This window comes from Orcinus orca, chromosome 10 (assembly GCF_937001465.1).
Source record: "Orcinus orca chromosome 10, mOrcOrc1.1, whole genome shotgun sequence".
Taxonomy (NCBI): domain Eukaryota; kingdom Metazoa; phylum Chordata; class Mammalia; order Artiodactyla; family Delphinidae; genus Orcinus; species Orcinus orca.
The window spans coordinates 66,488,010-66,505,099 of record NC_064568.1 but is presented as its reverse complement, the minus strand read 5'-3'; the positions used below and the strand labels follow the sequence as shown (position 1 = coordinate 66,505,099).

Here is a 17,090-nt window from a genome sequence, read left to right as displayed (position 1 = left end):
CCTCGTTCTTTCTCTGAATCAACTGCAGAAATGTATTTCTGCAGGTCTGCCCATATCCATCCCAAGTCAGAGTGACCTTTCTAAAACCCAAATTGGGTTATGTCATTTCTTCTGACAACCTCAGTGACTTACCCATTGCCTTCAGGTTTCGATCCAAACTCTTTATAATTGGACCTCTGCCTTTTTGTTCAACTTCCCTCATTAACCTTGTCTATTTGCTCTCTGCATTCCTTTTTTAAAATAGTTTGTTCCCTCAGTCAATGGTCCATTCTTTCATTTGCTCATCAAACATTTATTGGCCACCTATATGGGTCAGGCACTATGCTTAAGTATGAGGCAATCAACGGAACCAATCCTTAGACCTTTCACTGATCTTTCACACTCTTAATCAGGATCAACTAGGTTATATTGCCGTGACATTTATCCTGAAATCTCACTGTTTTAACACAACAGAGTTTTATTACTTGTGATGATGCTTATCAGTCATGGGTTTTCAGAGGCTCTGCTCCACACAGGAACTCTCTTCCATTCAAGGGGTTCAGGCTTGTAGCTACACCAGCTGGAACTCACAATGTTCTTGGGCACTGTAACAGAGGAGGAAGGAGACTGGATGGGCTTCTCCCTGTCTCAGCCCAAAAGTGACACGTGTCCCTTCTGCTCATATTTCATTACGCAAAACTAGTCAAATGGTCCCACCTAACAGCAAGGGGAGGCTGGGTACCGTAGGCAAGAGCATGCAATATCTAGTGAGCATTGTGGTCTGTAGCACAGTCACTGAAATATAATTGGTCACCTGACTTATTGTCAATCTCATCCATTGAACTTTATTTATTGGCTGAGTTGGGTCTTCGTTGCTGCATGCAGGCTTTCTCTAGTTGCAGCGAGCAGGGGCTATTCTTTGTTGTGGTGCGCGGGCTTCTCATTGCAGTGGCTTCTCTTGGGGAGCACGGGCTCTAGGCACGCGGGCTTCAGTAGTTGCAGCATGCGGGCTCAGTAGTTGTGGCTCGCGGGCTCTAGAGCGCAGCCTCAGTAGTTGTGGTGCTTGGGCTTAGTTGCTCCGCGGCATGTGGATCTTCCTGGACCAGGGATCGAACCCACGTCCCCTGCATTGGCAGGCAGATTCTTAACCACTGTGCCACCAGGGAAGTCCCTCATCCGTTGAACTTTAAGTTTCTCAAGAGCTGAGGCTGTATCTGCCTTGCTTTGTATCCTAAGCACAGGGTCATACAGTAGGCTTCTGATGATTTTTTTGTTGAATGAGCGTCCTTGAACTTGGATTCAACTCACGTCACTTCCTTTAAGAAACCTTCCCTTACCATCCCCCTACCACCCCCCCTGCCAACCTGGGTTAGGTGTCTCTTCCCATTGTCATTGTGGTATCCTGTGCATACCTCAGCCATAGCACTCCTCACCCTGTATTAGTACTTTTTTTTTTTTTTCTCCTCTGTCCACTAGATAATCAGTTTCTCTAGGTCAGGGACTATGGCTTTCTTTTAGAAATTCATATTTCTAAAAGAAATATGAATTTTATATTCTTTTGAAAATTCGTATTAAACAATTTTAAAGCAATTTTTTAAAACCTAAAAAATAAAACATTGGGCTTCCCTAGTGGTGGGAAGTGGTGGAATCTGGGAAGATTCCACATGCCACAGAGCAGCTAAGCCTGTGCGCCACAACTACTGAGCCTGCGCTCTAGAGCCCGTGAGCCACAACCACTGAGCCCACTGCCACAACTACTGAAGCCCGTGAGCCTAGAGCCTGTGCTCTGCAACAAGAGAAGCCACCGCAACGAGAAGCCCACGCACTGCAACGAAGAGTAGCCCCTGCTCGCTGCAACTAGAGAAAAGCCCGTGCACAGCAACAAAGGCCCAACGCAGCCTAATTAATTAATTAATTAATTAATTAATTAATTAAAAAATTACTGAGAATTCCCTGGCGGTCCAGTGGTTATGACTCGGTGCTTTCACTGCAGTGGCCTGGGTTCAATCCCTGGTCAGGGGACTAAGATCTGGCAAGCTGCGTGGTGCAGGCAAAAAAAAGAAAAAGAAAAAAGAAATAAAATATTACTGTTTTAGCTGAAGCCCTTTATGTAAATCTCCCCACATTTCTTTATTTTTTCACTACACCCTTGTCCCTAATCAATATAATGATTTTTCTGTGTCCATGAGGATATTAAGTTGTCCGAGGAGGACCACCTAATGTCATGAATCCAAGAGTTCATATATGGATGGGTGTGTTCTGTGGGTTCGTTTCTCCATCTCTGCAGGGATATCACCTATCTTGATGAAAAGAGCTTCACAAGAGGTCTGATACACTTGGTTGGCTAGTCCCCCAGTTTGATCTGCCTCAAAATTGCAGAGGTTCTAACCTCTGCATCTCCTGTTTCTGGCTCATTGTAATGCCTAATGAATATTTGTTGAATAAATGACAAAATTTTTTTTCTTAGTGTGTCATTTTCAGAATCTCTTAGGAGCTTTGCCATTTATTTCTTTTTAGATAATTTGTATTTAAAAATCAAGCTTCAGAATAAGAATTTACTGACCAGAACACCACTTACTGTTTTGTAAGGTAGGAGGGAGTAAACCCTCTGGCTAAAATAAAGAATATTTTGTTTTGGTTTTTGCAGTAAATTTTCAATGGGTTGTCAAGGAAACTTACTGAGGAGAAGAACTATTTGCTGGTAATAGTGTTTGCTTTGAAGTATGACTACAAAGTAATGCAGCTCTCTTCCTCCAGCTGCAGTGTTATATGTAGTCTTACCTCATATAGTCATGCTTTGAATGTACAAAGCAATAACACTGGCTAGATTTACTCATTAATATTGCACATTTACTGATATTTAGAAATTAAATTATACTCTGTGGTACAAGTTTGCTTTTCTTTGCTTTAGCTTTGAAATGTCCCTTTAAAGGTCTTTCATTTGGACTATAACCTAATTGGATGGCCCTAGTCAGGCTTTGAAGCAAATGCTTAGGTTTAGAATGGCTGGTAAACACTTTGCCAAGAAGTGGGAAATCTCTAGGAAGAAAGACTACATGTTGTTATTTATATAACAAATCAGTGAAGGATTAACCCATTTTTCTACTTTTTCTTCTTGAATCTCCCTTACAGATTAGATAGATATGACTTAAATGCCATTGTCTAGAGAGTCTTTGGAGGACTTTTTAAAAACTTTTTGGCTTGAATTAACAAAGATGGTTATATTTGGGTTTATTTTTCTTTTGATAAGGAATTTTTGAAAATGTAAAATTGGCCACAGTTATCGAGGAGAATGGGTATGGCAGTGATCCCCTTTTTCCTTTATGGAAATGATTTAATATAGTAAAACTAAGGGTAACCTGAGAGGCCACTCCTCTGGAGTGTAGACTCTGAAGAAGATAGTGATGACACTGACTACTTTAGCTTTTAAAAAATTACTGTGATCTTAAAACTAGTTTTATTTTATTGAGCTGAAGTTCACATAACATTAACCATTTTAAAGTAAGTCCGTGGCATTTAGCAACCACCACTTATGTCTAGTTTCAAAACACTTTTCATCATTCCAAAATAAAACCTGTATCCATTAAGCAGTTACTCCCTATTCTTCCCTTCCTCCAGTCCCTGGCAACCACCAATCTCCTTTCTGTCTCTATGGATTTACCTATTCTGCATATTTTATATAAGTGGAATTATACAACACGTGACTTTTTGAGTCTGGCTTTCACTTAACGTAATGTTCTCAAGCGTAACATTTATGTTCCTTTTTATGGCTGAAAACTAATCCTTGTATGTATATGCCATGTTTTGTTTATCCATTCATCCATTGTTGGACATTTGAATTATTTCTGCTTTTTGGTTATTGTGAATAATACTTCTAGGAGCATTTGTGTCCAAGTGTTAGGGTACCCGTTTTCAATTCTTTGGGGTATGGCGTATACCTGGGAGTGGAATTGCTAGATCATATGGTAATTTTATGTTTAACTTTTTGAGGAACAGCCTAACTTCCACAGTGCCTAAACTATTTTACATTCCTACCAGCAGTGTATGAAGGTTCCTGTTTCTCTACATTCTTGTCAGTACTTATTATTTAAAAAATTGTAACCATTCTAGTGGGTGTTAAGTGGTATCTCGTGGTGGTTTTACTTTATACTTCTCTAGTGACTAATGGTGTTGATCATCTTTTCATGTGCCTGTTGGCTATTTGTATATCTTGTTTGGAGAAATGCTGTTTGTCATTTTGTCCTTGAGTTGTATGAGTTCTTTATATATTTTGGATACTGGACCCTTATCAGATGATTTGCAAATATTTTCTCCCATTCTGTAGGTTGTCTTTTCACATCCTTGATAATGCCCTTCGATGCACAGAAGATTTTAATTTTGATGAAGTCTAATTTATCAAAAATTTTTTGGTTTTGTTTCTCAGGCTTTTGTTGTCATGTCTAAGAATTTGGCCTATGTTACCAAATCCAGGGTCATTAAGATTTACCCCTGTTTATTGTTTTAGCTCTTACGTTTAGGTTGTTGGTCCACTATGAGTTAATTTTTGTATATGGCATGAAGTAGGAGTCCAACAAAGACTCTTATTTAAAAGCATAATTTCATGAAACCTCCACATTGTACTTTTTAAAAATTAATTATTTGGCCGCACCCTGTGGCTTGCGGGCTCTTAGTTCCTCAGCCAGGGATTGAACCCAGGCCATTGCAGTGAAAGTGCCGAGTCCTAACCACTGGACCGCCAGGGAATTTCCTCACATGGTACTTTTAATATCCCTTGATTAAATATATATACACACCAACCTAAAACTACTGTGGATTTTATATTATTTTAAGCTATTCCATGTTCTATTAATCAAAGCAGAGTTTATATATATTTTTTAAAAATAGTGCTTGTAAGTTTAAGACATTATTTTCTCAGTCCATGGGCTATATATTGGTGACTGTATATGGATTCATGGATTTCCTTCTTATATCTTTTTTTTTTTTTCGGTACGCGGGCCTCTCACTGTTGTGGCCTCTCCTGTTGCGGAGCACAGGCTCCGGACGCGCAGGCTCAGCGGCCATGGCTCACGGGCACAGCCGCTCCGCGGCGTGTGGGATCCTCCCAGACCGGGGCACGAACCCGTGTCCCCTGCATCGGCAGGCAGACTCTCAACCACTGCGCCACCAGGATGGCCCACCTTCTTATATGTTGTGGTCCCCTCTAAGTCTGCAGATCATAGATTTTGTAGAAGAGCATCAGGAGAATCTATCATGGCAAGAAGAAAAGGGATTAAAGATGAAGAAAAAGGTAGAATTTCCAAGGGCTCATAGTTGCAGAGACCTTAAGTGGGAGAGAGAATACTGGAAGGTAGGTAACTGGAAGTTAGTGGTGGGATCTGTGAGTGCCAGAGAGGAAGGAGTGATTTCTTTCAGGCAACAAAGATGACTGCAGAGTAGAAGTTAAGTGCTGGGGAGTGGAGGGGTGGGTGGGGAATACGGTTTGGAATAGGGCCTGAAGCCCAAAAGACATCATCAGAAAGTGATTGTTTAGGGAGCAATTGAGGATTCCTTTAGTTTTGGAAATAATGCCAACCCAATGCTACCTCCGAATTAGGAGTAAAGCTAACTTTATTTAACATCTGTCCTAGGGAGGGTTAAGGAAAAGAAACTAAGGAAATTCTAGATTTTATTTCAACCATGACTCCAGTACTGGTTAAGTTTGAATTAGTAACCTATATTCTGTATCAATATTTTGTGTTTGTTTGGTTTCTTTTCATTTCTTTTTTTAAAATTAATTTTATTGCAGTATAGTTGCTTTACAATGTTGTGTTAATTTCTGCTGTACAGCAAAGTGACTCAGTTATATATATATTCTTTTTCATATTCTTTTTCATTATGGTTTATCACATGATATTGAATATGGTTCTCTGTGCTATACAGTAGGACCTTGTTGTTTATCCATCCTATATATACTAGTTTTCATCTGCTAGTCCCAAACTCCCAATCCTTCCCTCTGCCACTGCTCCCCCCCACCCTGCCCTTGGCAACCACAAGTCTGTTCTCTGTGTCTGTGAGTCTGTTTCTGTTTCATAGATATGTTCAGTTGTGTCATATTTTAGATTCCACATATAGGTGATATCATACGGTATTTGTCTTTCTTTCTGACTTACTTCGCTAAGTATGATAATCTCTAGGTCCATCCATGTTGCTGCAAATAGCATTATTTCATTCTTTTTTATGGCTGAGTAGTATTCCATTGTATATATATGTACCACCTCTTCTTTATCCATTCATCTGTTGATGGACATTTAGATTGTTTCCTTGTTTTGGCTATTGCAAATAGTGCTGCTGTGAACATAGGGGTGCATGTATCCTTTTGGTTTTGTCTGGGTATATGTCCAGGAGTGGGATTGCTGGATCATATGGCAACACTATTTTTAGTTTTTTGAGGAACCTCCATACTGTTTTCCATAGTGGCTGCACCAATTTACATTCCCACCAACAGTTTAAGAGGGTTCCCTTCTCTCCACATCCTCTCCAGCATTATTATTTGTAGACATTTTAATCATGGCCATTAAATGTCATTTCTTGATAAAGTTTCCTAGTAAAGGAATTCCAGTTTTATCTCAGCTGAAAGAATGACGAAAAGAAATCTTTCTAGTCCTCATGTCAGTGAGAGAGTTAGGTTCTCAGCACATACTTAGAGCTTAGGGTGATGTGATCGGCCTATGGCCATCTAATGGAGCAGGAACTGGGGCACACAGGAGTGAGAACCTTGGAGGGAAAGTTGGGACTGTGGTGCCAACTAGGGCCAAGGCCAGCTCTTCATAGCACTCACAGGCTCATCAGTGACAATCTTTGTTTTTTGTGTTTTTTGAGTGTCTTTGTCAGCTGTGTGTTCAAAGGGCTTTAGAGAAACGAACAAAGGAGAGGATAGATTGGACAACTGAGTGAGAGTCCGAGGGGGGAACACATAATGGCCACTGGTTCAGATGCCCTTCTGCTTTTACTAGGCAGATTGTCTGCTTTTTCATACAGAAATGAAAGCTACTTTTCAAGAAGTGATTTGGAGAGGTATCAACAAAGAATGGATCTTAGGTATTTTTTTGTGGTGTTTAAACTCTGAATTTGTATGAATGTGTCTTTTTGAGTTTTTAACTACCCATGTGACCTCTGTGACTTTCAGGTGCTACTCGTGAGCAGTAGTCGCCATCCAGACCGATGGATTGTCCCTGGAGGAGGCATGGAGCCCGAGGAGGAGCCAAGTGTGGCAGCAGTCCGTGAAGTCTGTGAGGAGGTGTGCACTGCAAACAAAGGGCATGGCTGTACCTTGTCATCATGAACCTGTCATGTCTGTGTAGTTCATTAATTTATCACCACTCACTGAATGAACAGACTCATGATCACAGAAAGAAAGCACTTAACAGTTACCACATGCCTCCTTGATTAAAGGGGCAGTCAGGTTGTGACATGGTGATGTTTATCAGGCACTCTGTGCAAGGGGAGGGCTCATAGTAGTAACCGTATGTGATTATACCAGACAGGCCTTTGTGATTTCCTATGGATCTCTTCCCACACTGTCTCTGTTACCTGTGGCAGAAGATCAAGAATCAAATAGTTCATCAGCCCATAGAAATAAGAGGAGTAAGCAGTATTGGTATTAATGGCTTATTCTCATTAACCTTTGGGTGAGGAGGAGGCAGCCCTTGTTCTCCTATGCTCCTTGGGTCCTGGCAATAGAGCAGTGGCTAAAGCAATACTTCTGTTAGCCAGAAGTTGTTAATGGTGCACCTTGAGAGACAATAGTATCTTCTTTTTTATTTGGTCACATGATATTCAACATATATATATTGAGTTCTTGGGCCATGCCCAGTATATCTTACTAGATACTCTAGAATAAACAGTCAGAAGTCAAATCTCTTGGTTCCCTTACTTCAAGGGCTTACAATTTCGTTGGGGAAACTGAGAAACAAATTGCAATTCAAAACCAGGAGGAAGGAACTAATGTTTCTCCATAGCCTCTTGTGGCAATACCACGCTCTGCTCTGCTTATGCTAATCTCCTTTAGGAGTCCTAACTCAGTGGTGTAAGTTTTACTACCTCCATTTACTTGCCTTGACTACATAGTGCTTTTTAGATCCATTTCCTTGTTCCAGAAGGGACTTAAGACTGATTCTAAGGACATAAAGTAGAGTTTAGAAAAAGTCTAAATTCTGCATTTCTTTTGGGTCAAGCCCTTGCTGAAGTCTTCTTCGACTAATTTTACTTTGGAATACCCAAGGAATCCTTTCCTTGCTCTGAAGTCCTGCAAACTTGTGTTGACTTGTGCCACTCTCATTTTATCATATATCTGTGTATCTATAACTAGATTGTAACCTCTAAGGGCAAAGATTATATTGCCCATTTTAAATCCTCCCTTCTTGTGCCTAGTACACAGCTGGGTGAATAGAAAGTAATTAATACATGCTTCTATGACAGATGGAACATAAAAGTCCTGAAGAAATACCCCAATTGGAAATTATCAGAGTTCTTTCTGGAGGATCTCAAAGGTTTGACTATTCAAATAAGTGTGGTAGGGCCAATTGGTGGACCTAAGCTACATAATTTTGATTTCAATCCAGTTGGCTTCTGTGAGTTCTGAGGCACCTAAGGCAAAAGTGATGTTTGACAGAGTTATTGCGGCTCTGTGGATTCAGACAGGTTGTTGGAAGACCTGAAATAGACTGATGGTTCTAGAATAGAGAGGAAGGAAAAAATTCAGAGACCTTTGGGCAAAACTTGCTGCCTGGTTTAGAAGTTGTGGGTGAAGTGTGACAGCTTTACCTCTGCAGAGCACATTTGGATTTGGCATCTGTCTCAGGAAAACTTATACCTGTTGTTGTTACTATTGTTTCGTTGAGTGCTACAGTCGAATTGTCCTTGGGTTATATAAGTGCAACTAAGATGTAGAAAACTAGATGATTGCAATACGAAGTACGTGAGGGAGTTGAAAAGGATATAGGGTTACCCTTTTGTTTCCTGGAAATTACATACCATCCTTCAGTAGGTAAAAGGGGGAATAAAGTGGAGAATAAAGTGGAGTTGGGACATGAGAAGGTGAACAATGCAGCACAAATAATTAAAGTATACTTTTCATATGGTCAGTATCTTACCTACCTCCTGTCTTAAAGGGAATCCCAAGCTTGAAATTAAATGCTGCCTGCCATTCTCAGCCCTGAAGAATCCTGCCTGACTTTGAGCAGATTTTTTACTCTCCAGTCAAGAGTCATATCATACCCTGTTCTTTATTCCAGCATTATTGAGAGGATAAAGAATAAGGTACCAAATAAACCAAATATTCGTACAAACACTATAAATTAGAGAAATGTGTCATTATAAAGACAAACATTTCCATGGCTTACATCAAAATAAAATGGAGGGGGTGGCTTTTCTAATTCCACGTCTGTCAACGGAGAATAAGACTTGAATCAGAGAGGATGTAGGTAGATGTTTTTTATTACCCTTGAAGGGTAGCTTTTGTAAGCAGAAACCACTGTTCAGGGGTTTATTTAGTTTTCAAAATGTTATGACTTTTTAAAAGCACACATTCAAAAACTTTGTTCTTTCCTAATGCTTGCAGATCTGATTGCTATATTTATAAGCATAGGAGATTTTTAAGGGGCCTTTGGATAATGTCATTTTTAAGGGGCCTTTGGATAATGCTTAGGCCAGTTCATTGAAGACTTTTAGATGTTTCAAATTACATTTATAAATTTAATTAATTTGATTGCTTTTTAAAGAACGTCAGTTGTCTGACTTTAAAAAAATGAAAACCTTATGAGGCTCTTCAGCAAAAAGTCCTGTGAATGTCATGTATTAAACTTATAAATCAGATGAATCTTAAATATTCCCATAGTGTATATAAACTTACTGAGATTTTCAACTTAAAATCACAAGTCAGAAATAAGTTATTCAGTTATACTTTCAAAGTTGAGGTTACCGTCTAATAGGCCAAATTCTTTTAAACATTAGAAAATCATAAAATATGTCTGGTCTCCTTCATCTTTCCTGTTAAATGAGGCCAGGACTCAGGGGTGGCCTGTTAGGAAAGGTCGATCCAGTTCACTGCAGCTCAGTCAAGACTATAACTTCACAAGGCTGACTAACGGTCATGGAATCCACGTGGGTGGTGATGGGTACTGAGTGAGCCATCTGTAGTATCTGGCATACTAGGCTAACTTTGTGCTTCACCCTGAAGGTCTCTTCCTCCATGCAGTCTTCATGATTCCTCCCTGTAGTCTTCATGATTCCTCCCTGTAGTCTTCATGATTCCTCCCTGTAGTCTTCATGATTCCTCCCTGTAGTCTTCATGATTCCTCCCTGCAGACTTGTTCTCCATATGTGTTTCCATTGCAGTCTGTACTTCTAGCATCGTATTTATCATGTTTTATTCATATCGCTTGTCTAGTTGTCTTCTGTGCTAGACTTTACACTCTGTGTAGCCAGGTACCATTCTTTCTTGCTCACTGTTGAATCCCCAATGCTTAACACATAACAAGTGCTGAACAAAATAAGTGCTGCAGTTTTTGGCGTGACCGCTAGAGCAGCCACATAAATGCAATTGAGGTAGGCCCTTTTGGGTTGTCAGGAGTAGACATAACATCTACAGGCCCCTCAGTTAATTGAGGGAGAAGAATATGGCAGTATCACAGCAGCTGTCCAGCCAGGCTGTGCAGAACTGGAAACTTAGGTCACAGAGCACAGGCAGGCCTTGCTCGCAGTGGGTGGATGGATGTGGGAACGCACTGTAGCTCAAGAGCCTGGTCACCATACCAGAGGCCCAGCGCCTCTCTTCCACTGTGGAGCGCTGCCTTTCTAATGTCTTCTTAGCCTCCCAGCTTCTGCTTACCACTTTTTTTTTTTTTAATTTATATTATTTATTTATTTTTGGCTGCGTTGGGTCTTCATTGCTGCAAGCGGGGTTTCTCTAGTTGCAGTGAGCGGGGGCTACTCTTCGTGGTGGTGCACGGGCTTCTCATTGCGGTGGCTTCTCTTGTTGCAGAGCACGGGCTCTAGGTGCGAGGGCCCAGTAGTTGTAGCACGTGGGCTCAGTAGTTGTGGCTCACGGTCTCTAGAGCGCAGGCTCAGTAGTTGTGGCGCATGGACTTAGTTGCTCCGCGGCATGTGGGGTCTTCCCGGACCAGGGCTCAAACCCATGTCCCCTGCATTGGCAGGCGGATTCTCAACCACTGCGCCACCAGGGAAGTCCCAGCTTACTACTTTTTGTTTGGTGTTTTTCCTCCCTTGTGCATCATTAACCTGTCTGTTGACTCACTCTGTCTGTGTATCTCACATTCAGCCTTCCTGAGAGAGGACTTGATGGGTTTTGCCTACTTACAACCTTCAGAGCTGCCAGGCCACATCAGTTTCTAGCCATTTTGAAGATGTCTGCTTTACCTTTGCATCAGTTGCTGATTTCTTATTCCTCTAACTGAGCTCAGAGTGGCAAGGTCATGTGCTATAAAACATGACAGCCTGGGGCTTCCCTGGTGGCTCAGTGGTTGAGAGTCTGCCAGCCCACGCAGGGGACACGGGTTCGTGCCCCAGTCCGGGAAGATCCGACATGCCGCGGAGCGGCTGGGCCCATGAGCCATGACCACTGAGCCTGTGCGTCCGGAGCCTGTGCTCCGCAACGGGAGAGGCCACAACAGTGAGAGGCCCATGTACCGCAAAAAAAAACACAAAAAAACCATGACAGCCTGTGCTTAAGTACTGCCTGCAGCAGCTGTACCAATGGTATGTAGTAAAAAGATATTTAATAACACAGGGAAATATTTGTAGCACATTCCTAAGTGATCAAAGCAGGTTATGAAACAATATTTATGATAGAAAACCATTTAGTGGGGAAGAAATATGTGTGTCTATTTGTACAGAAAGAACAGATAACACTACTTGTACACTTACTATGTGCCAACCTGTGTTTAAGGGTTTTGCATATGTCGCCTCATTTCCTCACCAGATCCAATAAGGTAGGAACTGTTATTATCTACATTTTACAGGTTGAGATTCAATGAGATCAAGTAATTTGTCCTGGCACACCAGGACAAATTGTGCCCAGCTAAATGTGCTCAAATGCTCAAGGTAAGATTTGAATCCAGAACATCTAGTCTTAGCACCCACACTCCTAATGCCTTGAAAGAATGCCCATCAGATGTTCACAGTGGTTATCTTTGGGTTAGCTCTTAGATTATCACGTTTTCTACATTGAACATATATTTGTTACTATAAAAATTTTCTGTATAAACGTGAATGGAATGAGGTTATTAAGTAGTTTATCATGGCATTGTCAGTCCTAGATACCATAAAACTCAACCTGTTCTGAAGCTTTGTTCAACCCAGCTTAAAACTTTTAGCATATTGGCTGAATCTCAGAAACAGATAAATCTGTAGCACTTGAAACATTACCAGTCACATTTAAAGGGCTGAACTTCCGTGGCAGTCCAGTGGTTAAGACTTCACCTTCCAATGTAGGGGGTGCAGTTCTTCCCTAGTCAGGGAGCTAAGATCCCACGTGCCTCTCGGCCAAAAAACCAAAACATAAAACAGAAACAATATTGTAACAAATTCAGTAAAGACTTTAAAAAAGGTCCACATCAAAGAAAAAAAAAAACAAAATCTTTAAAGGGCTGAAATATTCCCTTTTGGAAACTAGCTTCCATTTTTTAGCTGCTTCTAGTTAAAGTCCTATTGTAGTGACCCCTCAAAGGGATGAGGCTTTCTCCCAGGACTGACCATGGGCCTTGGTAACAGTGCATCTCTAGCAAAGGCTAGTATGAGCCAGCCATGTGATGCTCTCTCTGTAATAAAAAAGAAAAGCACTTCTTTGTGAGGTTTTCAGAGCTATTCTTTCTTGCTAATTCAATGGGAAAGGTAAAACTGCTGGCTGACAGGGAAGAAGAGACGCTGGATCTGAAACTGTTCTGTCCTCTGTTCAGCTGTTATGTTTCCATTTCTTTCATCCATTCTGACCTCAGCCAAACCAGGAATGTTATCACAAAGATACAGTACATCTGAAAACAGAAACAGGAAAATATTATGTGCAAACTTCAGCTGCATTCTCTTCAAGGGTGACAAAGATGGGTACCTTCTGCCTTTAGAGAAATGTAGCCAGTGATAACTGAGAGTGTGGCCAAATGCCAGTTCCTTTTATCTGCTGCCTCATGTCTGGACAAGGTCCATATCCATATCCATTTCTAGCATATAAATTATAAAGATTTTGTAGGCAGCCTGATAATTAACCTGTGACATAGGCCTAGCTTTAAAAAAAAAAAAAAAAAGGAACTTGTTCTCTGACTTCCTCACTTGTGTCCTAATATCACACTTCTGTGCTGCTCCTTTGTCTCCTACCACCTGTTGCTTTGCCACATAAATTCACCATCATGGAAATTTTTTCAAGTCAGTGATGTCGCCTTAAACTTCCCTGTACCTTGCTGCCCTCCCTCAAGTTTTTGGGGTTTTTTGTTTTGTTTTGGCCTCACCGCGCAGCTCATGGCTTATATTTCCCCGACTAGGGATCGAACCTGCACTGCCTGCAGTGGAAGCATGGTGTCTTAACCATTGGACCGCCAGGGGGGAATTCCGTTAAGTTTTTGATACACTGTCTTATGTAAACATTTCACAGCATGTTTGACTGAATTCACCTTCATTTAAGATAGTTTTTTGAACATCTAGATGCTTTAATATAGTATCAAGGATCTGGTTGCCTTGAGCCCAGAGCTGCTTCCTGATTATCTCTAGCCTTACTAATCTTATTTATGTCAGCCTATCAAGAATTTATTGTAACCCTTCTTGATCTCATTTGTATTTTCAGATAAGACCAGGGAAAATGCCATAGTGAACTTTATTTTTAAAATCTATATCTTCTTATCCCAATTCCTGTACTATGTGTTCCCTGTCCCTGCAAAAAAAAAAGGTTGTACTCTCTTTTTTATGTAACATAGCAACCAGAAGGCTCCCGTTGGTATCTCAGAACTGTCTCTGACAGGGAAGCAGTGTTTCATGTCTCTTGTTATATGCAAGTAGAACATTTGAAAAGCCTGTGACTACTTGGGAATAATTTGAAATACAGTTTTGTCAGCCTTTTTCTTAGCTCATCGTGTTAGACTCTGTTTGGAGTGGAGAAAAAAGTGAAGGCTCTGGGGCTTCCCTGGTGGCGCAGTGGTTAAGAGTCCGCCTGCCGATGCAGGGGACACAGGTTCGTGCCCCGGTCCGGGAAGATCCCACATGCCACGGAGCGGCTGGGCCCGTGAGCCATGGCTGCTGAGCCTGCGCGTCCGGAGCCTGTGCTCCGCAATGGGAGAGGCCACAACAGTGAGAGGCCCACGTACTGCAAAAAAAAAAAAAAAAAAAAAAAAGTGAAGGCTCTGTGTGACTGTGTTGTATTTTCATCTTTACTTTTTGGCCCAGCCTAAACAGTTATGAATGGAAGATGGGGATAGTGTATCACAGAATTTATTAGGGAAATACGTTAATTTTTTTTTTATTTAGAACTTTAACCACAAAATATATATCATAATATATTAAGAATAATTTCAGTCATTTCAACATGATAAATAAAACAGGGGGAAGTAATGTAGACCAGGGGTCTCCAGCTCATAAGCTTGTAGGGAAGCAGTCAGGCAGTTGACGGTGGGTGTAGCTCTGGTAAAGTGGGGAGAGCCTACCCTAGACCAGAGACGGTCCTCTTCAGGCCCAGCCGGTAGTTTTCATGTGGCAGTTAAGACGCAGTGTGACTCTGCTGTTTTAAGAGAAGCATGAAAGCTGGATTTATTTTTTAATATATATATATATTTATAAATTTATTTTATTTTTGGCTGCATTGGGTCTTCGTTGCTACACGCGGGCTTTCTCTACTTGCGGCGAGCGGGGGCCACTCTTTGTTGCAGTGAGCGGGCTTCTCACTGCGGTGGCTTCTCGTTGCGGACCACAGGGTCTAGGCCCGTGGGCTTCAGTAGCTGTGGCTCGCGGGCTGTAGAGCGCAGACTCAGTAGTTGTGGCACACGGGCTTAGTTGCTCCGCGGCATGTGGGATCTTCCCGGACCAGGGCTCGAACCCGTGTGCCCTGCATTGGCAGGGGGATTCTTAACCACTGCACCACCAGGGAAGCCCCAAAAACTGGATTCTTATGTGAGATCTCCTGATCTTTCAACATAAGCAACTAATTTTTTATAATTCGTTTTTAAAATGTCAATCAAATAATATACACATAGTAGATTGAAACAACAGCAGTAGTAGTACTAAAAGGCTCATAATGGAAAACAACCAAAAGATGTGTTCTTAATTAGGTGGATGATCTGTTTTGCAGATTTTTACTTTATTTTGAACTGTAAACTGAGAAGCTCCAAGCTCTTGGAAGAAGGTAGTTTTATTTTTTAGTCTCCTAAATGATAAATGAAGGCAAATAAAGGTTTTTAACCTTGGGAATACTGCATTGTTTAATAGAAATGTTAATATGAGAAAATATATCCAGATGTAAATTACTGTAAATCAAGAGAGATCACAAACCAACCCCATTTGTTTGTTGAAAAGCAGGCTTTATTTAGATAGCATTTTCTGAATTTCTGTTATTTAATTTTTAATTTTAAAAACCACATGAAAATGAATTATTAATAATGATGTACATGTATGTTATATGCACCTATAGATTTATCTTTAAAATTGATTTAAGGGAATTCCCTGGTGGTCCAGTGATTTGAATTCTATGCTTCCACTGCAGGGGACCCAGGTTCGATACCAGCCAGGGAACTAGAACCCCACAAGCCATGTGCCAAAAAATTAATAATAATAAATTTTAAAAATTTTTTTCAAAAGTAGGCAAAGGATTTTTCTGTGGTTGAAATTTTTCAAAATAAAAAGTTCGGAAGAAAATAAGCTTAAACACTTATCATTTGCCACCTACACTCAAAGTCTTCAGGTGGAAACCACGAAATACAACAATGATGGATGCTACTTTCCCCAAGAAAAATTGTGTTTTTATAAGTACTACCATGTCTTTATTTTTACTTGGTAAAAAGATAGATATTTTTAGCTTCTTTGGTCAAAGCATTATAAAATGTAAGAGTCATGTCTCTTAATGCATTATATTTAATTATCTTATCCTGGTAAGTTATTCTTTTTTAAGAATTTAATGGGAAATGTGCCTCAGTGGTAAAACATTTCAGGAAAACCTTTGTTCACCTAACATGGGGATGCATGTTTGTGTGTGGCAACATGTTTATTCTGTGGTCCTAGAAAAGCATATACACAGAAATATAGCAAAAGAAGTTAAGAGCTTTTCCTTAGAAAAAGTCATTTTGAATATATAAAATGATCAGGGAAAACATACCATGTCTTAGGTGGAAAACCGCTGGTGTGAGGCCGTTTTATTTTAGAGTACAGATTGAATCCCGTGGATCTCTGGCAAAGGCCCTTAAGTAAATCCGTATTGAATCTCCTGTTTCTGGCAGCTGAGAACTTAGAAAGGGCCTTTCCGCTCAGTTACAGTTCAGGGATGAAAGGAGACCTTGGCATAGACACTGCCTCCAGTGAAGGGCTTGGCTGAGGCAGCTGTGATAATCCCTGTGCTCAGTTTTTGCTCTGTGCTCACATGACCGATAATGTAATTCAACTCTGGCCCCAGAGCAAGGGAGGCCTCTTTCTCCTTTCAGAGGAGGACTCCTCTCTGCTCCTAGGCTGCCTCGAAATGGTAAATGGCTACTCCTAGGTTACTTCCACGATGACTTCTGGAGTCAACCTTAAAATGATTGAGAATTTTTAGTGACTGTCATTTTGGCTTTTGTAAAAATACTTAATGGATACTCTTGGCTTTATGAAAAGTGTTATTCAAAATGTTATTACATATTTGTGTTACTGACCTTGTTTAAATACACAGGTGCTTTTTTTTAAAGTTTATTATTTATTTATTTTATTTTTGGCTGTGTTGGGTCTTCGTTGCTGCGCACGGGGTTTCTTTAGTTGCGGTGAGTGGGGGCTACCCTTCGTTGCAGTACGTGGGCTTCTCATTACAGTGGCCTCTCTTGTTGCGGAGCACAGGCTCTAGGCGCGTGGGCTTCAGTAGTTGTGGCGTGTGGGCTCAGTTGTTGTGGTGCATGGGC

The 17,090-nt window shown here is 40.9% G+C and overlaps 1 protein-coding gene across 3 annotated transcripts in view; it reads left to right on the top strand.

Moving 5' to 3' along the window:
• Nucleotides 1-17,090, top strand: part of NUDT3 (nudix hydrolase 3) — a 109,091-nt gene that overhangs the window by 48,952 nt on the left and 43,049 nt on the right. For all 3 annotated transcript variants that reach the window (XM_033424209.2, XM_004267711.3, XM_049693752.1), the window contains one exon: nt 7,145-7,255. In XM_033424209.2, coding sequence (XP_033280100.1) covers nt 7,145-7,255 — 111 coding nt within the window. The remainder of the gene's footprint in view (nt 1-7,144; nt 7,256-17,090) is intronic.